The 27,698-nt window shown below is 32.7% G+C and overlaps 4 protein-coding genes across 5 annotated transcripts; 2 read left to right on the top strand and 2 right to left on the bottom strand.

The window, feature by feature from the left end:
• The first annotated feature begins 13,706 nt into the window (after window positions 1-13,706).
• LOC108547943 (transmembrane protein 115) lies at window positions 13,707-15,149 on the top strand. Its single transcript, XM_017900667.1, has 4 exons — window positions 13,707-14,198; window positions 14,290-14,545; window positions 14,630-14,806; window positions 14,945-15,149. Exons 1-4 carry the CDS (start codon window positions 13,748-13,750, stop codon window positions 15,147-15,149), a joined length of 1,089 nt encoding a protein of 362 aa, XP_017756156.1. The 5' UTR covers window positions 13,707-13,747.
• Window positions 15,150-17,588: 2,439 nt separating this feature from the next.
• Hakai (E3 ubiquitin-protein ligase Hakai) lies at window positions 17,589-19,702 on the bottom strand. Of its 2 annotated transcripts, none has more exons than XM_017900654.1 (5): window positions 19,530-19,702; window positions 19,154-19,277; window positions 18,733-19,044; window positions 18,463-18,651; window positions 17,589-18,391 (listed from the first exon to the last, which is right to left on the bottom strand). In XM_017900654.1, the coding sequence occupies exons 2-5, from the start codon at window positions 19,253-19,255 to the stop codon at window positions 17,705-17,707; spliced, it is 1,290 nt and encodes a 429-aa protein (XP_017756143.1). In that variant the 5' UTR covers window positions 19,256-19,277; window positions 19,530-19,702; the 3' UTR covers window positions 17,589-17,704. The 2 variants fall into 2 exon arrangements, with proteins under 2 accessions (XP_017756143.1, XP_017756145.1); XM_017900656.1 differs by having other exon boundaries at window positions 19,154-19,257.
• Window positions 19,703-20,031: 329 nt separating this feature from the next.
• On the top strand, window positions 20,032-23,187 carry Ctl1 (choline transporter-like protein 1). Its single transcript, XM_017900665.1, has 12 exons — window positions 20,032-20,240; window positions 20,361-20,506; window positions 20,597-20,988; window positions 21,086-21,175; window positions 21,259-21,398; window positions 21,473-21,659; window positions 21,728-21,859; window positions 21,933-22,077; window positions 22,187-22,327; window positions 22,402-22,561; window positions 22,679-22,900; window positions 22,986-23,187. The coding sequence occupies exons 1-12, from the start codon at window positions 20,127-20,129 to the stop codon at window positions 23,136-23,138; spliced, it is 2,022 nt and encodes a 673-aa protein (XP_017756154.1). The 5' UTR covers window positions 20,032-20,126; the 3' UTR covers window positions 23,139-23,187.
• A 1,861-nt stretch (window positions 23,188-25,048) lies between these two features.
• Window positions 25,049-26,484, bottom strand: LOC108547950 (ribosome biogenesis protein BRX1 homolog). Its single transcript, XM_017900676.1, has 4 exons — window positions 26,287-26,484; window positions 25,892-26,168; window positions 25,430-25,785; window positions 25,049-25,330 (listed from the first exon to the last, which is right to left on the bottom strand). The coding sequence occupies exons 1-4, from the start codon at window positions 26,398-26,400 to the stop codon at window positions 25,049-25,051; spliced, it is 1,029 nt and encodes a 342-aa protein (XP_017756165.1). The 5' UTR covers window positions 26,401-26,484.
• Window positions 26,485-27,698: the final 1,214 nt, after the last annotated feature.

Genomic DNA, 27,698 nt, shown 5'->3' with positions numbered 1-27,698 from the left:
GTCCGTGCCAGCTCGCGATGCGCCGTACCGTTCATTATACATTCAAAATATTATCCTTACATGTGTGTCTGCTGTGTAAATGCACGAGAGCTGAAAGAGGAGAAAGAGAAAAAAGAAAAGAAAAAAGGGAAGACTGCTCACAACGGTGTTTGCTTAGAATAGCAATAGTGTCAGAGCTCGTGATGTGCTCTTTGTGATCGTGACGTCCGGGATAGCTGGCTGGTTAGTTTGCTCGTCTCGTGCATATGCATGCAGACGCGTGTTTGTCTTTCCAGCGAATCCCACTTGTCTCCAAACTTATACAACAAATTGCAAAAAAGCCACACCAAATATGGTTTGTTATAGAAATGTTTTCGATGTGTTTATGCGTTAGCGGGTAATTTTATCAAAATTCCTATCGTGAAACTCGATTATCTTTCCGCGCAAGAACGAACTTACGAATTTCGTTGTTCAATAGCGAATAATAGCGAAAATGAAGATCCGGTTAGAGAAATAAATTAACATATAAAGAATAAAGACCGTTTCATCCGTGCAAGAAGCTCACGCATCCATTCCGCGATGAATATAATAGCGTCTAATGGAATATTATCATCACTGGCAACTAACTTCGTCGCTCTTTCTCCTTCTCGGTTCCTCTTCTCTGTCTCTCTTCCTCTCTTCTTCATCGTTCGCTATTGGAACACGCCTGCTGCACTCGTAGATGTCCATTAATCACGGACATAAGCAGGCGACTAATTGTTGGGTTTCAGGGAGAGAGGTATAGACAGAGTGGAATGGATAGAGAGGCATAAAATAACGTCCCTTTATCGAAGGCACGCACCCCTTACACACGATGGGCCCTTCGATTCATCCGGAGATCGGGAGGATCACGCTGTGAAAGTGATCGTGGATCGTGCGACGGGACGTGACTTGTCGATTTCACAATCGTTTATTATTTCTTCCCGATCGTCGACTACTCTACCCGTCCGTATCTGGTGTTCGTGACGATGCTCTTAATATCTCGGAGAATAGGCGCGAAAAACTCGCGTGATAAGATTTAACGTTTCCGAAAATTGCGTCGTTGTACTAAATTATAATTTTACGATCAAAAACGTCAAGTTTCGAGCACAACTTAATCGTAATAAACAAGAGAAGAAAGAAAGAAGGAACGTTGATCAGTGAAACACCGAGTGAAACACGTGAGAAGGCACGATTACCGGATTGCGCCGCAAATAGAGAGGAAACTTGGCATAAAATTGGGCGATGATTTGCCAAGCATTTAGAGGCAAAGGCGTGGAAAAACCGACCACCCCATCGAGGACAATTGCAGGAATGTTGGTATAGAGAACGGACGCAAAGGTGCGATGTGTCTATAGGTACGAATCAACGGCGTAGGTCGCTTCTCCATAATCCATCATCGCATGCCTATTCGCGGAACAGAGAGACGATCTGTCATCCACTTTCGTTTCGTTGCGTCAGTCCATTCTACCCGAAACATTTCGGTCTTTGCCTCGGCCATTTAGCCAAACTCTGTCACAGCTTCTTTTTTTAACATATATCTCTGATTTTTTTTATCTCGTCCCTCTTTCCTACCTTCTTCTCTCCATCTGCGCGTCAACTCTTCAAACTTCATCTTTTTTATTCCCTCTTCAACCCCAGTTGCACTCTATTTTCCTCCCTTTTTCGCGATAGCGTAATCGAGAGAAATATTCAGAGCAACGAAATTTACACGAATTCCAACTATTCGTACCTTTATTACGATCTTCCTTCGGAAGCTCAACCTGTGAATACCAAAATTTCGAGCGTGAGTATCTCTAAGATTTTCATTTGACTTTAAAGAGCAATAGGATTTTAATAACGATACCTTTGATGCACGTAGAACAAGCAAGTAGACGTCTAGAAGGCGGGATCTATTCGTCGTTAGATCCAAGATAAATGTGCAACTGGCTGGTCATGCCTCGATGCGCATCCATCGCATAGAAATCGGCCGTCGCTAATGACGTTGATTCGTTCTACTTCGTCGCAGCTACCCCGCTAGCATTCTTTGAGATCCTTGCACCGGAGCCCGTTCGATCAACACCGTTTCGCAAACGACTTGGCAGCTTGTGCACACCTGGTTCACCGAAATTTTGTGACAGCTTTCGGTCATGATCTTCGATTCGGCCTCGAGGTTCGTCGCTTCTTTGTCGCGAACGAATCTTTCTCGTGTCTTCCCACGAAGAAATACGAATTACGTATTTCCAATATAACAATTCCGAAAGATTCTATATACCGGACAATGGAGTTCGTTCGATATCCAGTAAGTCGATTCGGCGACTCAAATCCTCGCGCACTAAATTCATTGTTCGTTGTTTCTTAAACCGTCGCCGCGTGTTTCGTGATCCTGCGGCTTGCTGGAAGATAAATGGCGTAATGGTCGATAACAAAAAATAAAAGGAATAATAGGGTGGTGGGTCACGGTTCGTTACGACGATCGCCGTGCAGACCAGAATCGGGGAGAGGGTGTCCACCCGTCCCACGTTTTCAACCCCTCACAGAAAGTTCGCGCTTAATATTATTAAATTGAAGGACAATGGCGGTGGCCCGTGGCACGCGACGTTTAAACGATTTTAATAACATTTCACGGAGATTTTTTTAATAATATGATAATAAAGGGAAATGAAAGAAAACGCTCAAGGGATTATTATCATTCTGTCACGGGGGCTCCATCCGCTCTTCGCTGTGCCTCCATCTGCCTCGTCCCGTCCCTTTTCAGCCGTCACCCAACCTGCCGCTTCGATTCTCATCGCCAGATATACCGGAACTTCTGTTTCGCTTTCGTTTTAATATTCGTCGAAAAAGAATTCGGTATCTTCACCTCGTTGCTTCCACGCGACCCACGACTGCCTTTCAGTCCTTTTAATTCCTCATCCCCCGCCTTACCCTCGATAGCGAACCTTTTATTGAGAGGCAGAAGTTAATATTGGCCACGCTCGATGTTCACCTCTGTGTTTCACATTCCAATTAAAAACGACTTTATCGGTTCTACGTACTTGTGGTCGAGAACACAACTGCTGATGTCGGTGATCTGAACATTGTCTTCATCCGTATATGTTGTTGCTCGATAGAAACACGTAGCACCGTAAATATCGTCTTAGCTTCATTGAGTCTGTCGAATATATTATATTATGACCTCGATATCTTAAAAAATGGAAGGGAAAAAATGAAACGTGAATCTTGGATCCTTAGGATGATCCATCTCGAGCACGAAATATCCTTCGTCTCGCCCTCGAATCAACCGTATCTCACCTTTCATGGTTTCGTACTTTGTATGGAATAAAGGTGCGATGCACGGAGAACGCGGCAAGCATTACGGGTTAAAGAATGGGGATATTTTACGCTCGGTAAAGCACAGTCCATCGGGCAAGTCCACCCCTATTCGTGTACAATAGATGGGATGGCTAGGTGCCCTAGGTGTCAACCCGGTCTCGTTTTCCTACGGGTGGTCTCCTTTCGATACTCTTCTCTACATTTAGCGAGTTGAATTCGAGCGGCCAGAAAGGGTTACCTTTCGTGAACGTGTAACGTGCTCTATGCTACGCGACGTTCTGCGCGTTCTTTCAATCGATTTATCACGTTTCTTTGCGTAACAGCGACAAACGCAAAGTTCCACGATCGAGGAACCCTTTATCGAACCTACTATCTCTTTGTCATAAGTTTATAAGTACCTACTTGGGGTAGAGACTGACTTTAATGCGATATTATTAACGATATGGGTGGTTGATAATGTAATTCGGTTCAATTTAAGCTGAAATTAAATTGAAATCGCTTCGATAGGTGTTACCCGATTGACTAATCAATTTTAAAATATCGAATCCAACGCTTCGAGCAAGCTCACGGGGTACAATTATCGCGGTTCAATCTAGTCCAAGAACTTACTTCGCTTCTTGCTGGCCGCCACAATTAGGTTGTTTTCCCTTGCGGAAATTTCGGGCACTCCAATAGGGGGATGAGAAAAACGTTGGATGGATGCCCGCGATCATTATCATTAACGCGGCCGACACGAGCGTAGAACTCGGCCCAGCGAAGCATAGATAAAGCTACAAAATATTAATCTCTTGTCGGGGCGAATGTATTTTTCAAAATTTCAACGTGCCGTTCTATAATGCTCCAATAGTTAATGCGGAACCATTAGTCAAACGTCGGAGCTCGTGCACACGAAAAGAGAAATTTCGATTTTAAATCGCTACATTTATCATGCAAGCAGGCGCATATGACACCGTTCTGATTTTATTTTGTTTCTCTTTCTTCCCTCTCCCCGTTCCATCTCTGCAGCACCAACCCCTTTTTTTCTCTCTCCCCTGTCGCTCTCCTTCTCACTTTCGGCAACCGCTACAACGTATGGGCTACCGGTTGCGAGTTGTTCCCTGTTTTTCGAAAACCGATCCGCTAATAACTTGTAGCCATATTTTTCCCTTTGCCCCGCGCACGTTCGAGAACGGACGAAAACAAATTGTACGTGTACCCGATTAATCGATACACCGATTTCTAATCGAGTAACGAATATTTTGATAGTCGAAATTATTCAATTATACTTGAATGATTGTCGTGCCAAAGAAATTTCCAAATTTTATCCGTTGATTCGACAAATACTTCTACTTGGATCAATCGCGATGACATACAGAACAATCTTCAAATTGTGCTACTAAATGTGTTTAGAAAAGATCTGGATAAAATGATAAATCTACTTAGAGAAAATCGAAACTTTCGTTATCGTATATTTCCAGGGACTGCACCTTGGAATAGCTTACGAAAAAGCGATCACTCGCCACAAACTAGCAGTTAATGGGTACGAATGATCTCTGGGCCCGTAAACAGTAACGTATATATTTTGCAAAAGCGGCACTAATACCTAATCTAAAAGCCATACTTGTCCCATAAAGTACGCTTCCATTCATCCTTCCTCGTAAACATGCTATCAGAAAATAATAAAAACGCCAAGGGAAATCGGTCTGATTCCGCACCGGGCGCCATAACACATCGGGGCCGGTCGTAAATTTTGGACGGCGTTTTACTCTCCTATTTATTTCTCCTTTCCGAGAAATCGATCAGAGTATAACGCAGGTATCAAAATCAGATCGGTCTTGAGCGAATTTCACCGTGTGAAATCCATCAAGGAATTTTATTAACGACAATGATACACTCGAGAGTCATAAACATTGTGGAGGGGTTGATTTTAATTGAATCCTTGTTTTAATCGTCTATCGCTTACTATACGTTCGCTTGGAATGAAAGAAACGTATAAAGCGTTGAAGAATCAGCAATCATTTTGATCAGTTTAAACACCGTTATTCGATTATCCGATTATCCAATTCAGCGCTTAGGAATATAAATTGGAAACCAGTAAATTGACTTATTCTTTCTTAAAAGCTTCGGCATGTTCATTGTCTATGCGATATTAATTACAGAGGGTAATTCGGCAAGTGTGCGCTGCTTTGGAAATTAACCTTCGAATACATCGTCGAGTGAGTTCTCTCTAAGCGAAGATTAAGCGTCCTCGTGTGGGAACAACCCGCGAGACGCGCGCCTTTGATCGTTTCTTCGGCACAATTGCCTATCAGTACAGACGCATGTACGGTATCATAACTGATCGATTAATTACGTACTTCTATTATGTTAATAAAACTTCGAGCTATCAAACGTTGTGCATGTCTTCATTTTCATCCTAAGGAGGATCGAACGAACGTTTTACGAACAACGTTTCAGGCTCGCATTTATGACTAGAAAATGAATGTGTTTTGTTACTATTTGCATATATCACGGTGCACCGACGCATAGCACGATAAACAAATGTATAATAGTATGAATATTCATGATCGGTGAGCGATGGACAATCATGAAACATAAGAGTTACTCGTTTAAGAGCAACTATTTCATTAGTAATTATGCATTAAAAATTTGTCCACCTTATCTGGCAATTTCTTAGAATTTTCCTCAACGTGGAAATAATACCCCATTTCGCCAATATGCAAAACATCGGTTGCGTTATTTGCGTAACGGTGAATGTTATAATTCATGATTTCTTTGCACATCGAATCTATAGAGTAAGTTCGAGTTACGAATCGCATGAAAGTTTCATTCCGGATCGAAAAGGCCAAGTGTTACACGATAATAGTAGGCTAGATCGACTTGTAAGTATCCGATCATAGATCTGTACAGGTACAACGCGATCAGTGAAGTATCCGAGGTCGAAACGAGGAGAAAAAGAGGGTGTCTTCCCCCTAGGAAGGTCCACGGATGGTAAACTGGGCGTAACCCCCAAAATCATCTTACAAGTGTGCGCAGGAATCGGCGCCAGGGGTTGAAAGAGAAAGAAAGAGGGGGAACGGATAAATCGTGGCTGATTTATTTATCGAATCATAAATTACCAGGGTTACAATACGTGGCAGCATGTAAAAGCGCGCGAGCCTCTACGGCGTTCCTTTTCTCTCTGTTCCTCCCAAATGGTGGATCGAAAACGCGGTGAGGGACCGAGGGCGTAAACGTAACGCGTGTTTGCATTGCGTGCTCGACCGGAAACACGATTTATACGATGCAAATTAAATGTGTACGCTACACACGCGCCTGGCTAACGTTCCGTCCATAGCAAAACCCCCCCTACCAAATCTATCGTTGTTATTCTCAACGTTTTCATTACTGCGTCTTCTGCTTCCGACTCGTTTCTTAAATATCTATACCCGCTGACTGATTCGACTCTACTTCCAATGATATGACTTTTATCCGGGTGAAAAAGTTGTGAACAGAAGACGGAAACGGATTACGTGAAATTTTCTAAGTTACACACAGCTCTTTTCTAATTTATACATAACTTAAGATTGATCGCAGATTTTGTAACGAATCGTGATAAATTCGTTGAATAGGTCACGGTTATTATCTTTTAAATAAAAGTTTCAAGCATATCGAATCATTTCATGTGACTACTTATTTTTGGATGTTGTACGCGAATATCTTTCGAATGGAATGTTTTAGAAACATCTAGTATCTAGCAAGATTTTTTAAATTTATGAGCGATTACTGCTAAGACTTAAAACACTTAGATACGTGGTTAGGAGAACGATTTCGAACCCTTTCTAAATCAGAATACTGAATAAACTGTGATCCATTTGAAACGCGTGCGGGGGATTCTTCACGGTCGCATCCACATGTCCACCAATTAGATACGCAGGATAAAATTACTGTTACCCTCCACGGTCTGTAAGCAATTATTCATTTCTCGCGTCAACAAAACGCTTTAATCTATAAATAGCGCGGATATTTTGTTAAAGACACAATTAATCACGGAAATTATTTTCTTCGTTAACTTATCTAACTTATTTGTCGCTAAACGATGTATTTCATCAAATAGTTCTATATAAACCACAATATATAATCTGGATCATAATATACTTTTATTCAATTGTATTAAAATATCGATGTTTAACGTTGATTAAAATGATCGAAAAATTGTTTCCTCCTGATTACTTCGCTTTAAATAACCAACTTATAACACGTTACAAGCGTAATTTCTTTTAATATGACTTTGATGAATACCCTTCCCAGTTACCTAGCTGTGTTGTGACAATGTTTAGGGAACATTTTGGGGTCTAACATTTGTGTACGCTCCCCTTTTTAGCCAGTTTTCATTGTACAGCGAAAACGTATCGGCCATTGACAAATGGGAGATATTAATTTTAACGTACCAGAATTTCACGTGACATCCACGTCATGGGATACTACCCTCGATTGTCGCGTTCATTCTCCCGTGTTCCTCTCAAAATTCGCTAGATACATCCAGATACCAATAACTACATGTAAAATCCAGAATATTGGGTTTAGAAGATCCATAAACCATTGTAGATTTACATCATTCAGCAATTAATACATTTAGAATATTGTCCAATTATATAGTTTTGCCGTTTAAAGGACTACCTCTTGTATCCAGGACTTCCATATAATAAATAAACGGAACAATCACTAAAAATATGTATTACATTAAATCTCTATTTTTAAAATTGTACTAACTGAGTTATTCAGAAGATTACCTACGTTAAAAAATATTTCAGATGTCAGTCATTTAGATACTTCAAGAATCTTCATCGTAATTATCGTACTTGATCGCAGTGTTCCTTCCTAGAATGCAAAACACACTTAACCCGGATGGAGAGATAAGGCCGCAAAATGGCGCGGACATATCAGACGGAAATACGTTCGAAAAGGTAGGGCGACATTGGGAATTGAAAAATAGTGCCTTGGGCCGCTGTCGTTCACAGTGATGGTTCCGTGACAGCCAATGTAACGCACGAATTAACGAAATAATTGATTTTCATACCGTTCGGAGTAAGCGGCGCGCGCAAAAGACTGAGCGCGCCGATCGCCGAACCGAGGAGATATTTTCTCGATTTCCTGACCCCAGGTGCATCCACGTTACTGCATCGTGTATCAAAAAATTCCAGCCTTAGGCGAATTTTCCTTTACATTGCGAAAATACTTGACTCGTTGTTCATGCAATCCTATACGCTTCTTCCTGATTCTTTAGAGAAAAACTGATTTTTATCGTTAAACAATTTTTTTAATAGCTTTGAGAGATATACCAAATTTTACTTTGTATGAAGTATTTCGTACCTTTCTTATTGTTCTTTAAATTACTTCAACGTTTCCAATTTATAGAATTATTATTCTTCATTTTTTAATCACTCCATCGTCTTCGCATTACTGGCATTATTTGCTACAAATATACCGCTAGAAATATGAGTTTATCGTTAAATGTTATCAACTATTAAGAAATCTACGATAAAATAAAACTAAATTAAAGTAGTATAAAGTAGGGTATATATACATATAAGATTAAATACCTTAATAAGTGGTATATCTCATCATGATAAATGAGATGTATTTCACTTTCTGACTAATAATTTGCCGAAATCAAGTAAATCGGTGTGTCTTGTAACGTTAATAGGTAGAGCGAAAGAGATTATTCGTAGCCAGCTGGATAATATAAGCTGGCGAGCACGCTGCTATATGGATAGGGTCGGTTGAAGGAAGGAAACGATGGCAGAAAGAGAAAGAGAAGGAAAACGGGGAGAGAACAGATTTATATTTGAAATTAGATTAAGCTCCTGCGCTTGAAAGCTATATAAACGCCCCTCTAGCCAGCAGTGCCGCGTACGTTCCGCGTTCCGCAATCCACTAAGAGGAGAGACTCAATAAACCAACCACTCACTCTTTCTTCCTTCAGCTTTTCCTCTTTCCCATTCTCTTTTCTCTTTTCTTTCTTTCTCACTGATGTCGTTGCTTTCGCTTCATTCTCTGTACTTTCACAAAATCCAACTCTGTTCCTTTCATTCTTCCTATCTTTATTTTTACCAATAAAACTACCCGTCAAGTTGTCTTCCTTTTCGTTTTGCGAAGTGTACGATCTCCCTCGTAAGTTACTATTTTCCACAGAGAAATACCCATTCTCCTTATCCTGCTTTATCCGTTTGTAAATCCGTAGATGCACTCGTATAATTCTTGAAATAACTGCACGAAACTCTAACATATTCGTGCCTTTTCCCAAGTCCTTTTTTCTCTATCGCGAAACATCGACTTTACTTGTTACTATTGTTACAATTCTCCTACCTTTTTCCTCCTTGACTGGAATTTCTATATGTCTTGTGTTATATTAGTCTAAATCTTCTCGCCGTTCTTATGAAATGATTAATTATAACAAATTATTCGATATCCTGAAAATTCCTGTATCTACATAGTAATTCTTTTTGATTTGTAATTTTTATCCAACAAATTTAAAGCTTATATACCTCTTGAAGTTTTTAATATCTTTTTATTCAACACTACGTATTTCCGCTTTAATGACACTTGTAATTGTGTTAACTGAACTTTGTTAAATTCTTAAAGCAGCACAGTTTCATATAAGAATGAAATTAGAACAAAAGTAAATAGTAAAATAAGTGCAAATGATAACATTGATTAAACATTAAAGAAAATTTAATAATATTGAAAATTGATATGTAAATTATATTTCAAAAAATGAATTGTAAGAAAAAGCTTTCTATCAGCTATTAAATAAAAATGATCACTTATATATAACTTTGAGGCAATAAAATTAACTAATTTAGTGTAACTTCACATGGGAGTCTGCAATGTACCTGGTCCTACACCATACCCGTATCCTTGAGGTCCAAAATTTCGAACGTAACATTCTAAATAGAATAAAAACGAAATATAAAATCTATAATTCCGTTAAATAGTGACTATAAAAGGGAACAAATAGAATTACAAAATTCGGAATACACTAACGTTTGCAATAAATTTCCCCACAATTTTCTTGGTACGTTAATGGTTCCAAAGGTTTTCTACAGCAATAACAGCTGAAGCACGTATTATGAAACGGTGTACCGGATACAATCTAAAATAGTATCCAAAAACGTTCATATGTTCCAACGTCAATTAGTAAGAAAACTATTAATTATTCAAATTATCCAAAATTACCTGCATTTCAGCTTGATATACTTTTCGCCCGCAACGTTGACAATCAAGACCACCGCCCAAACATTCGCAACCAGATTTCGGTCGGCAACATCCTGTTTCAATGGGATCTGCCCTATCGGTACTGCAACATCTTCTAGTTCGACTTACTCGACAAATGGGGCTTTTCGATCTGCATGGATAGAGAAAAATCAGAGTTAAAATAACAATATAAAGCAATATTAAAACTTCCTTACCGACTGCAGCAAGTACTGCCGCTAGTTCCACAACAATTTCCACATTTTCGACCGCAACAACAAAGCACTTGTGGAGAGCACAATTGTAGCGGAGAACAAGGTGAACACGGTCGGCAAGGTGGTACCGTGCAAGGCTTGGGTAAACACGTTTGTCCAGATTTTCCACAACCACCACGGCATCCACTTCCGCAACATCCACCTACGCCACAACCTTGGATCTCTCCGGTGCACGGTTGACGACATTTAATGATCGGTTTCTTGCAAATTGACCGTTCATTCGATGATGAATAGCATCCGCGTCTATCGATACATGGCGACGAACAAGTTGTACAGGATGTTACAATGTTGCGACATGAATCTGGTTCTCCTGAAACGTAAAAATCATAATTTTATCAAATATTTTTCATTTATTTTTATCCATTAGTGCCTAAAATTACAGCTCTTACTTTTACAAAAACAAGCTTCAACCACCTTAACTGTTCCACACGGAGGTCTAACACGAGGTCCGCACGGTCCACCGCAACCTCCCCGCATTCGTTCGTTATCATCTTGATCATTCGATGAATTCGGACCACTTTGATGACCACACGTCATTGTATCTTCATTCAACGATACATCATCTTTCTCGTTCATTACTCTGCACGCGTGTGATTCTGAATTACCTTCCATGCAATGATCTTGTCCACAACTCTTCTCGATGTCATTGCATTTACTTAATGTGTCTTCTTCGCCGCAGTCCGACACACTTTTTTCAAAATGTATTCTGCCACTATCTTCGGTATGATTTACATTAACATTTTCGTATCCGCCGTCATTTTTACCAACCGAATCGTCCGCTTGCCAAATGTCGTAAGAACAATTGTAATCCTTTCTACTATCGTTATTGTAACAAGGTTTACGATGAGGATCTTGCATTTTCGTGATACAATTCTGGTCGTTTCCGCGCATATCCCCGAAGACGACGTCATGGAATGAGACTCGTCGTCGGGAAGGCAGCGGATTGCGAGGCGGTGGTACCGGCGGATACGCAAATTTTCGTCTTGACGGAATAGTGATGCTATTAGCACTAAATCCGTATATGGGATCGTATTTATTAATTTTATTATTCCAGTTGATAGATGTCACTTGAGTTTTGTCTGCGCTGGAAATATCTTCGCTTAGAAAGCCTTATTTTGACAAATTGCCATTGCACTGATGTTTCAAAATAAAAATAAAAAAATATATACATGTATAAAAATAGATACAAGTTTGAAATTGATGAAAAAACATAAAAAATAGACTGTTGATTACAGCGATTGAAACTTTAAACTATCTTACCGGCAAATAATATTTCCGATGAAAAGTGGTAAATACAAATTCAACGTAAACACTAGCCTAATATATCCAATTACTTTTGCAGTTATGGCTAAACATTTCTTCAGAAATAGTTTACAAAAATCTGGAAGAATAGGGATACAGGAAATTCAGAAAATTTTATATACCTTAACTGAGCCTCTGTAATGTTGACTTCATTATTACTAAACGAAGTCTTTGGCTCAGACTGAATAATTTCTTGTTTCTGCACTTCAAATCGACAATCTTTCGCGACAGTGTTATTCTTCTGTGACGCCGGAGACAATGTACTATTTTAATAAGAGTGTTATTAAGAATACATTTCTAGTCAAATATTGTAATGCTTTGGTACACATGAAACTCGATATAACCATAAAAACAGAAATATATATCGAAAATAAATTTAAACCTGCAAAACTTAGAATGTTGCCGATTGTACCACGTTGTTATTGCGGTAGGACTGGGTGGGGGATCACAAAGTGTTGTCATCGAATTGACAATACCTAAATTTGCGCACTCGTTTTCTAAGAAATGTTTTTTTTCCTCATCAAGACAAATATTTGTTTCCTCAGCTTCGCTGCCTCCACCGCGAAGTCTAAGCTTGCCGGATTGATAATACTGATTTCTATTTAATGACGCGTTACCGATTGAATTTTCTGCGTCGCAATAGTAGCAACTTAACGATTCCTTAGCCGAACATGCTAGGATTGCAGGCGAATGTAGTATTGCTTTGATTTCATTATTTGCAGTTGATAAAGACAGGCGACCATAACAATTTTTGCAAAATAATTCACCAAGATGTGTCACTACGTTACAACTATTAAGTAATTTCCGACAGTTACCTACAGAGAGTAGAGGGTAAAATACAATGATTTTTTTTCGCTTATAACTGAATAATGTAAAACAGATACTCCAAGAAAGTCAAATTGACTTTAATTAATATTTTAACAAAAAATTTTCAATACTAACGACAAGAGAAACAAAATGTATGCCAAACTTTTCCAAGAGCTAATTTTTCCTCTGCGAAGTATACCTCGCGATTACAACGTGGACAAACTCCAGGCATTTATCAGCGTTATTTTTTTTTTCAAATATTTCAAAACACATGTCACAGAAATTTTTAATTTAGATAAATTAGAATTATTTACATGATAATGAATATCCTCTTCTATTGAAATTTCTTTGATTATTTATATAATATTTGTTCTAATATTTGAAAACGTTTAAGGAATAATCATGTAGAATACAATAAATTTCACATATACTTACTGCCAAACTGTGCAATAATCAAATTTTTTTATATAAAAATAATTTAAACGAATTCTCCAAAAAGTGTTTAAAAATGTCGAACATTAACGACTAATCAATGAAAAACAAAAGACAGTAACTAAGCATGTGATGAAATAATAATTGGTGAGAATTTAATTATTTTTTACACATTATAATATTACAACTATTTATCTTGTTACACCATAAAAATAAGAAAATGTATAATTATATACAATATACATTAATCAATAATTTCACAAATATATATTTCTTTTTTTATATTTATTAAACGTAAAAATCGTAATTCATATTACATTGGCAAACGTGTGTCAGATAAAGTCAATGTGCTGATCCACATGCGGCAAACGTCAAGTCATAGTGTAAGTGGCTCTTTGATTCAAAGAGGTTAAGAGGGCTGCTTGATAGAAATGGCAGCAATAAAAGGGCTGGGTAGAAATATCCCCTATCTGAGGCAACAATTTGCTGCCCTTTTAGGAAACACCAGCACTAGTGTGAAATTCATATGTATAGTAGTTTTGTTTTCTTATTGCCTTTCTTTCTCCACGGAAGCGGTACGTGTATTAAGTGTGACACCAGGTTATCTACTGCCTCCAGTTTTTTGGATCTGGACAGCATTTACCTTCTGTTTTCTTGAAATACATTTCTGGGAAGTATGTGTGGATATAGTCACAGTAGGGCTTTGTGGCAAATTAATCGAACCTTTGTGGGGCGCGATGGAAATGATGACTTTCTTTGCTATCGTTAATTTTGGCGTCGCTGTACTGTCAGCTTTATTTTATTTATTTCTTTATATGTGTACCAATGATCCAGATTTATTTTTTGATATACACATTCATGGACTTACTGGATATATTGCAGGTATATTCTTTGCATAAAATTAATTTTATTGTCAGTTATTTGTTATCATTATATATATGTCTCAAATGATGCGATTTATTTTTATTCATAGGTGTCACAGTAGCTGTAAAACAGATAATGCCAGATCATATTTTAGTTAAAACACCAATTGGAAAGATTACAAATAGAAATATACCATTAATGGTGTGGGTTATGGGAGTGATATTATGGCTTTTTGGATTATTAGAAGGCACTCATCCAACTATGTTTCTTAGTGGTTTATTAATATCATGGATATATCTCAGATTTTATCAAAAACATAATAATGGTACACGTGGTGATATGGCAGATAATTTTACATTTGCAAGGTAAATTCCATTTTATTATTCTTTGTTAAAGTAAAATTAAATAAAATATTTTTAAATTTGTAATATCTATAAATTTGATTTTAGTTTTTTTCCAAATGTTTTACAACCACCAATAGCAGTTGTAAGTAATACAATACATGGCTTTTTTGTACGAATTGGAATATGTAGAAAAGTAGTTCGAAGATTTGACATGTCTAATGCTCCACCTGGTCTTATTATAAATCTTCCTGGTATTGATCCACATGACAGTGAAAGAAGAAGGTTTGCTTTTCTTTTCTAGTTGTTCTTAAAACATACACACACAATACAAAATTAAAAAATGTTTAGTTAAAAATTAGTTTTCAAACAATATTATCTATATCAATATTATCAATATAGACTATAACTAATAATTTTCAGGCAAATAGCATTGAAAGCCTTAAGTGAAAGATTAAGTAAGGATCATGCAAAACCATGGCAACAGGAAAGAGCTAAGAAACATTCTCCAGTACCTCCTGCAGTTTCAATCCCAATTCCTGATACTACTACACCCAAACCGCTTGCATCTCCTCTCATTCCACAAATTAATGTTAACATACATAATCATACTTCTACTAATACGTGATCGCATCAAATAGACTGATTTCAAATACATGTATAAATCTGTTAAGAAATTTCTAAAGAAAATGTTGATAACATGTAACTACATTGATAATATGGCAATTTTTAATAATGTAATAGTTTTCAATAACATATAAGTAAATAGAAAAAAGATGCAAAAAATATTTCTAAATTCTTATAATTTTTAATTATACAACTTCATCGAACAAGCATTTATTTATTAATGTTTCTTGATAAATCCAAAGAACAAAATAAAATACTCAAGCTGTGCCTTAATGTTCATAGCTTTTAATCAGTTCATTTTTCCATTCTCAAGTCTTTTTAAATATATAAACATAGAGTTAATTTGTTCTTTGGTATTATCAAAACGTCAGTAATTTAATTTATTTGTACTCATTATAATGCCATATTACCAATTGCTAATGCTTCATATAATCTTTAGAAGATTCTTAAACAAGACAAAATATAGGAAAACCAATCTTTCTAGTTTGTGATGATATTTTCCAAGGAAATCGTGTTCTTTGTTACTAAGAACTATAAACTCTATTTATGTAACTGGGTACTGTCGGTAAATGATGAATAATTAAAATTTTTTTAACAAACGTGTTGAAGGTCCTGTAAATACTGCATAAGCGCAGCATTGTTCCGTCTTTAATACTATTCAGTGATAGCTGGAAGATAAAAATACATTATGAATAACAATGAATAAAAATAGACTGGCTTCCAGTATAATGTTGTAAAATAATTTTAGTAGAAACAGATTTAAATTTGAAAGAAGTTATTACTTCACTGACATGTTTTAGGAAATATTTTGTACAATCAGAATTGCAATTAAACATTCTGTATTGTGTAAAATGTTAATGTATAATACATATACATGTTAAAATCAGATGACAATTGTAAAACACAAACATTTTCAGCTTATTCTAAAATCATATTTTAACAAAAGTTTTGAAATAAAATATGTTTACTTCTTGTATCACAAAAGACGATATTTTTACAGAAAAAATAATTCGTATTATATGAATTATTTTTGCAGTATCTTTAACAATTATTTTATATAAAAAATTAACTTCAAGAAATTCTTTTCTGGTTATTTTTAATTATAATTATAGTTGTATCTGTACCTAAGTACATAATATAGTTTTGTTAAAGAATTAATCTAAATTATAAAGTATATTTTAACTTATATTTGTATATTGCTTATATACATAAATTTATATTATTTGTTATGTTCATCGCTTATTTTATTAATTTATTTTATTAATCTTGTCTAATATAGCTCAAAAATAATTAATATAGTTTTAGCTACATCTTAGGTACAGGTATCTAAAATATATTCATTTAGCTAGTGTAACTTCATAATCACTGCATTTCTGACTTACATTTGGTTCATTTATTTTTTTTTTTTTATTTAAGACAATGCAAAAATCAACTGCTGTGCCACAAACACATTGCAATTTTTTTTGCCATTCATATTTTTAAACTATTGTTAAATATTGATCATTGTAGTTTACACAAATATTATTTAAAAATATATATATACGAAAAGGTGAATGGAAAATAGTTCATATAGATATATAGCAATGTGGTTAATACTTGATATATCAATGGGTTGTAAATACCAAGAATGATGTAAAACATGAAGGGAACAAGATATAATGAAGCAGTAATTATATATACATTAATACCTGTGTGATGGAGTAAGATTAAAAACTATTTTCATGTATGATTCAGAACTGTCCTTTAAGAATGTATGTTGTTCATATTTTGGCCTTCCACTTAAAGATTACATATAAACAAATTTTTAAGTACTTTTATTATAAGATTTTTAGTCAATTAATATTTATTATTATAAATATGACTAGAGTTAAAAAGTGAAAGGCCAGATTGTATGTATGAATAAATGAATATTTGTTAATTTCATTAAATACATTATAAGAATCTAATGTAATAATTACACATTATATATATTATATATATAATGCGTATGCAAATGTTATACATCATGAGTTTTGTACATATGTTAAAATCGTTACAGTCTGTACAATATTAAATTTTACTAAAAAAAAGTACATATTTCGTATTTTCCCATATCGCATGTAGGATAAAATTGTAAAAATTAGTATTTGATATGCAATATATAATACCAATACTGATTTCATATATTAATATTTTATTATTTCATTTATACTATTTTCGATTTATTACTTATGTATTAATAATAAGTATAAAACATTTTCATATTACATAGCATAAACTTATTTCATTCTTGATTACAAATCCTGTTTTAAACTATAAGTTTAAAAATAGGAAATAAATAAATTTACCCATGGGATTAAAACAACTTTATTGCTATAATATTGTATAATTTTCGCCATTAAATGGTGCGATTATAGTCTTTCAAAAGTATAAAATATTTTGAATATTTCCTAATGGGGACAGTGCATTTTCAAAAATGGTATTTACAACCATTTTTAATTGTCATACATCGCTTTCATAATAATTTTATCACAATTTATATCATACAGTTCTTTACAATAAGGACATATAGTTTCTTTACCTATAAAATTGTTGCTGGTGCTGTGACCATTGTGTCTGTGGTGGAGGAGCTTGTTGTTGAGGAGGTGGTGGACCATATGATGGATCTTGTATATATCCTGTTGGAGATGGCCTTATTGAAGTTGGTGTTGAAGACACATATTGCTGTTGTTGTGGTGGTGGTGGTGGCACGTAAGATACTTGAGCAGGATGCTGTGGTTGTGGATAGTATTGTTGTGTTTGAGAAACAGGAGGTGGCACATTATATCCTCCGTAATTAACTTGTGGAGGTGGAGGAGGATAATAATGATGACTTTGTTGTGTATGCATATCATGTGTTGTTATAGCTGTATCTTGAATCGGCACAGTTATAAGATTTGTTCTTAATGGAGCATTATTTGGTGGTGGAGGTGCAGAATTTTGAGTATAATTCTGCATAGATATTAATGCCTGTGGTCTATGTTGCTGTCTGTGCTCGACTGGAGTTTGATTAACCATTGAATTCACTCTAGGATCGTTTCCCATTATTGGTTGGACCAAATGGGATTGTACTGATTTTATGCGAGTATTCTGCATAGCAACTGATGAAACTTTAGTTAATTGAGATTCTATATCAGACTTGGAATGCACATATTGAGGAGGATCAACTTGCATTCCTTGAACTTGTTGTGGTGGAGCTGATATATGTCGATGATTAATATGAGCCTGTGCACAAATGAATATATTCACATAATTGAGAAAATTAGCAAAAGATAAAAAGAAATAAAAGAAATTACCTGCAAATCTCTTTGACTGAGATATGTTCTTCTACAACCTGCATTCCCATATCTAGTACCTCCATGTGTACACATAAATACAGTACCTAAACCAGTTTGTTCCACTCTAGTAACTTTTTCCATACAACGAGGACAAACTTTGTCTTCTCTTTTGGCACAAGATAAACAAAATACATGTTTGCAAGGTATCTATCAAACAAAAATATTTTATATTTGTGAAATTAAGTTAAAAAATAAAATGATGTTATTTATACTAATTAATTTCTTTACCATACGTCCATAAATAAGGATTGGTTTCAAACATTTGTCACAGCAATGTATCATAGGATTCAGTACTTTCTCTCCAATGAGATTCACTCTATGATCCCATCTTAAACGTAACATGGGTTCAGGCGGTCCTCTATTAATAGTTGTAAAAGTTGGAGCTTCTAATTGTGATATATCAGCTTCCAAGTCAAATTGCTGCTCCAATGGAAGCTGTTGTATTGGTGGAGCTTCATGTTCTTCTAATTCTGTACCAGTTCCTTCTGCTGGAGCTTCTTCAACTTGTTGAGGAGTATCTTCTTCATCACTTTCAATGACCTATTTTAGAGAAACGTTTAATATTATGGTTCCCCGATCCAAATAAGATATAATTATTAAAGAAATAAAATAATCAAAAATTAAAAATTTCAAAAATATTAAGATTTACCTTTACTTGTTTTTTAGATCTGCCTCTAGCTCGTCCTCGTGTTCTACCACGAGCTCTACCACGGGTTCTGCCTCTCATTCTTTTACCACCATCTTCTTCCATCACTAAAATTATATTTCATTATCTGTGAAATAAAAAATCAATGGTCTGCATCTGTTAAACGAGCACTGACTTTTTAAAGTATAAAATCAAAAAAAAGAAAAGAACAAAAGTATTAAAGTACATATAGTAATCAAACAAAAAAATACATTTGATATTATTCTAAAAATTAAATAAATAAACCATCAATAACATAATTACGATTTAATTCAATTAACTGAACATAATACATAAATAAAGTCTAGTTTCAAAATTTTATATTAAGAGCGGTACTTACCTAATGATATAGGTTATATTTCTAATTCTGAACAATACAATTTAACATCAAATATTATATTAATAACCAAAATATTTATTGAAACAGACAATGCACTAGAAAGCTCAATGTTACTCTTAACAATTAAACAGAGGAACTTTTTTTATTGTTGAACGATCAAATATTTCATACCGAACTAGTCATGTCACATACATGACTGAAGAAATAATCTCTTGCTACAACCTTCATTGTAGTAATCCATGTGACGTAGTTGCTGTTACCTTGGAGATGAATCTACTTTGTACATAATGCAACGTCGTATATTGCAATCAAGTCTCCCGTATTTTCCTATTTGTCATTGTATTTCAGAATGTTAATTTATATTGATTAATTTAATTTGATAATTTTATACTTTCTCCAAATTATTGTAAATAACATAAAAATATGTAAAAAATATATTGGAATAAAAATGTTATACTATGTACAATATATTCATCATTGAAGATAACTTCAAGATGATTTAATGGAGGGAGTAGTTCTGAAATCGAAGACAACTCAAGTGTTTTTAACGTAGTATTTAAGTGCCTTATTTTATAATAATAATTAAAGTTTTAAAAAATGTCTTGTTGTTCAGGAGATGATGATGACGAGCAAAGACCTGATCCGACACGCGTGCGAGGTTGTACAGATATTTTCTGGCTTTGTTGTTTTATAGTATTTTGGTTTCTTATGGTATGTAATTAAATTTTATCTTATACTGTGTTATACAATAAAAAATACTGATATTAAACAACTTATTGTAAAGTTTGTTACTATTTAATAAAATATACAGTTTTCTTAATTACATTACAGATCTTAATAGCAGCTTTTGCTCTTGTTTATGGTAATCCTTTACGACTTATAAATGGATATGATAGTTTTGGAAATACTTGTGGTATGAAAAATAATCCAAAGTTTGGTAGTATGGAGTTGTCTGGACAAGATACTAGTAATAAACCGTTAGTATTAAAATCAAAATCATTACCTTTTATAAGTAATATGTTTTTAAAAATGTGTATTATAAATTTTTTCCAATTTGATTACTCCAGATATTTGTTTTTTTTGGACATAAACAATGTTACACAATCTTTGAAAATTTGTGTCAAGAAATGTCCAGATCGAACTATGACATCAATGAATGATATATGTAAATTTTATGAGGAAACTGGATCTCAACTTTGTCATGATAAACCAGGAAATGATTTAAGTGCTTGTGGTAATGGAAATAGAAAAAATAAAACAGGTTCTTGTCCTGAACTACCAGTATACAACAGCATACCAGTTTTGAATCGTTGTATTCCCAAAGCTATTAAAGATGTAGGAGAAACTATAATTGCCAACTTATATGGACTCATTAATTCATGGGATATTATTGAACAAATTTTAGGAGATTTATATAAAACATGGAGAGAGATTTTATCTTTATCATTTTTAGCATTTGGTATGATATTTTGATATTGATATAATAATATAATATCAATATTGTTTAAATTTCTATCATGAAAACCTCCTAAAATTCTATTTATGTTTTATTTCAGTTTTATCTCTTTTTATGATTGCCATATTTCATTTATTAGCAAGTATTGTAACATGGATTGTGATGATTCTTGTTAGTGTAACAACTATAGGTGAGATTTAAATATAAAAGATGATAAAAAAATAATTTAAACTATACTTCAATAGAACATAATTCACATATCTAAATTTACAGCTGGAAGTGTATTATTATGGTGGACATATATAGAAATTAAAAGAACTTTAGATAAAACTGATCCAAATCAACTTTTAGAGGAATCTGTTAGAAATGAAAGAGCATTTCTAGCTTTCTCTATTATTGCAACAATAATAACTGTAAATGACTACAATTAATTATTATCTTTATAATTTGTTAAAACTTTTATTTGAAAAATTTTCATGCGTTTCAGATTATTTTATTACTACTTTTAAGCATATTACGCAAACGGATTGGATTTATGACAACATTATTCAAAGAAAGTGCTATGTGTTTAGCAGAATTACCAGGTTTATTTTTTCAACCTTTACTAACATTTACTGCTTTAATATTATTCTTTGCATTTTGGGTGACTGTAATACTCTGTCTTGCAACAGCTAGTAAGTATTTTAATTCTTTATGTAATTTCAAAATAAAAATAATATATATATGAAAATACAAATTACAGATTATCCTGAGACAAAATCTGTTCAGATGTATAAGAATCATATATTTGATCCCTTAAATTTGAGTTTAATTGGAGAAAAGAGTGCATTTATTGAAGAAAAGAGATTTGATTTTTCTCTTGATTCATTTAAAAGTAAGTTTGTGTTAACATATTCAATATATTCTTTCTTAATTTAGCACTTGTTACTACTTTTGAAGTGTTTTAGCTTTCACACTTGTGGAATATGTAGATCCAACTTGGGTAAAGTATATGTGGTGGGTGTATATCATAGGATTAATATGGACATCTGAATTCATTGTTTCTTGTCAAGATATGGTGGTATCAGGAGCTGTAGCACATTGGTATTTTAGGTAATACTATAAGAACAATTTTCTGTATATATAAATAGGGAGAGACATATATATGTGTGTGTATGTGTATGTGTGTTACACAATGTTTGATCAATATTTATTATTTCAGAGGTAAAGATGCTAGTGCATCTCCAGTATGCTCTGCTATGGGAAATTTAATTAGTTATCATTTAGGTTCTGTTGCTTGTGGTTCATTTTTAATAACACTTTTTAAGTTACCCCGTTTAATTTTGACGTATCTTTACGCTAAGTATGTTTTATTAATATATGAACATACAATAGTACATTTTTGCTAATATAATTTATAACGTAAATATTTTACAGATTTGAGAGGAACAAAGAAACGTCTCCATGTGCACAGTGTGGTTTAAAATGTTGTATATGCTGCTTTTATTGTTTAGAAAAATTTATTCGATATATGAATCACAATGCATATACTGTAGTTGCCATTGAAGGAACACATTTTTGCAATGCAGCAAGAATTGTATGTTATTGTTATATATTGTATGTTATGTATATGTTGTGTATATAATTTAAAATTTAATTTTATATGCTAAAAAATCGTGAAAATCATAATAGATTATATTTTTCATATTTTTAGGCATTTACAGCTCTTGTTAGCAATGCTTTACAAATAGCAATGATTAATGGAATAGGAGATTTTATTCTATTTCTGGGTAAATGTTTTGTCACAGCTGCAACTGGAAGTATTGGACTATTATTTATGAAACAAGATCCTAGATTACATTTTTATGCAGTACCAATCTTTGTTGTCTGTGTTTTTGCATTCTTCATTGCTCATTGTATCATTTCTCTATATGAGGTACATTATTTTGTTTTCAATTTTGATTTTTGTATGCAACTACATTACATATATTATATATTTGTTACTTCATATTTTATTACAGACTGTGATAGACACTTTGTTTCTTTGTATCTGTGAAGATAAAAATTTAAATGGCGAGAATGGGAAATGGAATCAATCAGCATTAGCACAAATTGGATCTAATACTACTGCAAATGGTCAACAAGCACATGAATTAGTACCAATGAACACATAAGTATAATATTAAAGCATATATTTTCCATTCAATAGTTGCACATTTTTCTACACGCTTTTATACATTTTATTACAATAGTATATAATATTTATAAATTTGAAGGCTCTAACTTTTTCATAATTTTTATGATATAATTTTAAGTCGTCCATAAAATTGTCATCATCATATATATACATAAGTATGAATACCTTGTACTAACATTACAAGTTATATTTACATACAACCTTAAGTTTGTCAGTCAAAAGATGCTTTTAAAAATTCTTTTTTTTAAAAATCTTTGGAAACTACTGCCATATATTTGTACAAAATATCTTTGAGTTGTAACATAGGATTTCTAATGAGTTTTTAATCAGTTTAGTATAATTTTATAAATGTATAAAAATGTTATTATTAATTACAGTTTTTGAAAGATTTTTCCCCAAAAAACAAAAAGTATTTTAAATTATAAAAGTAAATGTTATATTCTTAAAACATTAAATTGATAGACTTTTGATACACTTCTTCAATTTTTTTATTCAAAACATCGGCATAAGAAAGTATTAAAACTCCTTTGTACTTTATTAATCATGATCATATAAAATTTATTATTAAAAATTTATTTAATATTTTTACAGTACTTAATGTATGTAAAAAAGACAAGATCATACATTTTTTTTTAAATCCTTAGATATATATATTTTTGTAGGAATATGTTAACAAAAGATGTACTTTGAGATTTCATCCTTACTGGAAGGAGTAAACATCCTTTCTTTTTGGATTTTTACCAGTATATATAAATGTAACATAAAAAAAATAACTTTCCATGCAGGAAATAAGGAAAAAACTTAAGATGTAAAAATCGATATCAGAGATCTACAAATGATATTACCTAAAGAAATTGAGAAATTTCTGAATGTTACGTGATGTTAACATCATCGTTAAATCATCTTGATTTTCATCAATTTCATTAATTTTAGAGTTTGAATCACATGGATTCATAAATTCACTCAAACTTGTTAAATATTCTGTACTTCACGCCATTCCTCAATCCTTTGCGTTTTTTCTAATTCAGATTTTTAATGTCGATTTTACAATACTTAGTATTTCTACGTTTTTTCTTAATATTAAGTAAAAGAAAATGTATAGTATAATGTAATTATAATAATCATCTTAGTATTTTTTAATTTTGAAATTACATTTGAATTATAAATTATTATTGCTTAAATAATTCTTAATTTAAGATTTAGGTCAGTTTAAATTCAAGCTTGGAATTCAATATCATGATTTATACATGATAACACTCAAGTTTCTGCATCAAGATATAAAGAATGTATGAGGTATCCTGTGAATTGTGCTTTAATGTAACTAAATCAAGTACAAATATGTGATAGCATAATTTATAATGCTGCAATGAACTATAAGTAACTTTGTATGGTGTCATCAAATAATATATATTAGAATAATAAATTTACTTTTATTACAAACCTGTATAATACATTATAATGTATTATACTTACATGCGATAATGTATAATATTATCTTTATCATAAAAAATTAAATGTTTGTTATTTCTTCTTCATGTATTTAATAACATTTTTGTTAAGTGCAATATCTTTCTTATATGGTGTACACAAAATAGTCATATTTAATATTACATAATTTTATAAAAATAATTTACAATTTTGTAAAAAGACATATGCACAATATAAAAATTATATAAAAATTAAATAAGTATCTTTATGTATCACATTTATCACGTGACTTAAATATTTTTGAATGTATACGATGTAAATTACTGCTTTTTTGAACATTGATTTTATAATATATGTACACTGCATTGTGTGGAGAATAAAAATGTATTGTTTATGAAATAGTTTATAAAAATTTTATTTTACTAATTTTTGCATACATTTGCGTATATTATTACATAATTAATTTTTTATTTCCTTTTTGGAATTAGTCTTTCTTATTTTCTTTTCTAATTGCTCTTTAGCACTTTTGTTTGCCTTTTTCTTTTTATTATCACTAGTTTGTAATTCTTTTGTTTCTTCTTGCTGTAATTCTAATGCTTTTTCTAATGGATCACCTTTAAATATCTCATTTATAGGATTCAATGAATATGATTCTTCTGGTTTATTAACTTCTTGTGCCATTTTCTGCTCCATTTTATTTATGTATTTATTAGCACTATTTTTTTTCAAAGAGTGTCGGAACTATAATTTACAAAATTTTAATTATTAAATTTATTACTTTTAATTTTATTTTTCATTATATAATATATGATATAGATTAAAAATTTGATTAATTTGTACCTTCGCAGGGGAAATATAAGTTGGATTATCCCAAAGTACTTTCCCACTAAAACTACTAGCAAATATTTTTATTGGATTTAATACAAATCTTGGCCCTATCTCAGTTAAACCACCATCTTCTGTCAAAATTTGAAAATTTCGAAACCATATTCGATTATCCAGTATAGTAAATGTATATACATGATCAAAAAATGGTTGACTTTTAGGATGATGATTAGGAACACCAAAAATCTGAACAAACAATTCTTTTAAAAGACAATAATGTGGTTCCATGTTAAAATTCTCATCAAATGATAATAGTGGTCGAGAACCTTTTAAACAATTACCAGTCATTTTTAATTCTCCCATAGTATAAACTATAACATAAAAGTCATTTCGTATTTTAAGTATTTATATTATTATGAATACTTGCAATAAATTTATAGAATTTGTCAATCTGAATTTATAAATTGTAATACATACTATTCTCAACAAGAAATTTTGCACATGGTCCTACAGGATTATTAGAAAACCATAAATATAGATCTTTTTTTCTTCTGCCTTCAAATAGTACTGTTTTATTACAGTTTTTCATTTCACAGATTTCATTAACAACTTCTAGGTTTTTAGTACGTTCCATTTTAGATTCAGAGCGATGATGAGGCATAAGAGCTTTTAAATCATCCATAAGATGACGATGTCTATAACTGATTCCTCTAGTAGCAAATACTAGTACTCGTTGCCTATTTATCCATTTTACCTAAATTATAAAGGAAAATGTTATATAAAATTCATTACCAATTGTAATATAATAATTATAATATAACTTGATTATGTTTGTATTCGAATTTATTAAAATATAAATAATATTTTCAAACCTTTTTTGGTAATGGTTCATTTGACATTCTTTTTGCTGGTAAAACTTCGTTTTCTGATACATTTTCTATTTTAGGATTTTCGGGTTGTTTACGTTTCAGTTGATTTTTTATCATTATTACTTTGAAGCAATCACATAAATAAATATTAAAAATGATTTCCAGAGGTTAGATACCTTCAAAGTAAGGTTAATTGAACAGAAACAAATTACACGTGCTTTCAGTTACAGAGAAAATAAAACTACACAGCTTATGTGTACAGCCTAAAGTATTTAGATTCGTAATGTTTGATTTATAGGGAATAATGATAATTTATATTATTTTATTAATAGATAAGACAAATTATAATAATAACATTTATATGATATATGATATTCATGCGAATATATAAATTTTAAATAAAAAATCATTATTTCGAAATAAAATATTCCAGTTTGTTCATGAAAGGGACCCCTTACATTATTTACTTACAAGATAAATTCGAAGCACCTAACTAGAAAAGGTATCCAGTTCAAATAAAAATTTTACCGCCTGCGATCAGCGACATTTATGATTTGGGCTCAAAAATCAAGAAAGTGATAGGAATATAGAATAGACGAGGAGGTCGTCTAAGAACTCGTCACGTGACAGTTAAGGACAGAGAGGGGATAGAAAAGGATAGAATGGCTCCGGCAGTGAAAAATTATTAATTACTCAATTTCCGTAAACAATTTGTGAACTTTTATAATTTCATTGCAAAGCTAGAACGTCAGGCTGCATTCTTATATAATATTCGTAAAGAATTTAACTCTAAATTGTTAGTTATTAATTTTTATTTGATGGCGTCTATGATTTCGTAACGGCGACCATCACGATCTTCCGTGAAAATATTTAATACTCGACGAAACTAGAAACAAAATGTGATCAAAAGTTATATAAGAAGATTCGCAAGGACATTGGTTTTATAATAAGTGCTTAAAGTTTCATAAATTAATTGTGTAAGGGATAGTAATTAATGAAAAACCAATGGCGTCTCCGATATTCTTCGACAACAATTCAAACACTGCGCAGAACAATTATTAATAATTAATTAATTAGGGACAAATTTCTATTGAAAAATATATGTGAAAGATCGTGAAGGATCTGGTTTTACGATGGTATTATAAAAGTTCATAAATGATCTTCCGTGAAAATATTTAATACTCGACGAAACTAGAAACAAAATGTGATCAAAAGTTATATAAGAAGATTCGCAAGGACATTGGTTTTATAATAAGTGCTTAAAGTTTCATAAATTAATTGTGTAAGGGATAGTAATTAATGAAAAACCAATGGCGTCTCCGATATTCTTCGACAACAATTCAAACACTGCGCAGAACAATTATTAATAATTAATTAATTAGGGACAAATTTCTATTGAAAAATATATGTGAAAG

This window comes from Eufriesea mexicana, unplaced genomic scaffold (assembly GCF_001483705.2).
Source record: "Eufriesea mexicana isolate 0111107269 unplaced genomic scaffold, ASM148370v2 scaffold1312, whole genome shotgun sequence".
Classification (NCBI taxonomy): Eukaryota; Metazoa; Arthropoda; class Insecta; order Hymenoptera; family Apidae; genus Eufriesea; species Eufriesea mexicana.
This window is presented reverse-complemented; position numbering and strand designations above follow the sequence as displayed.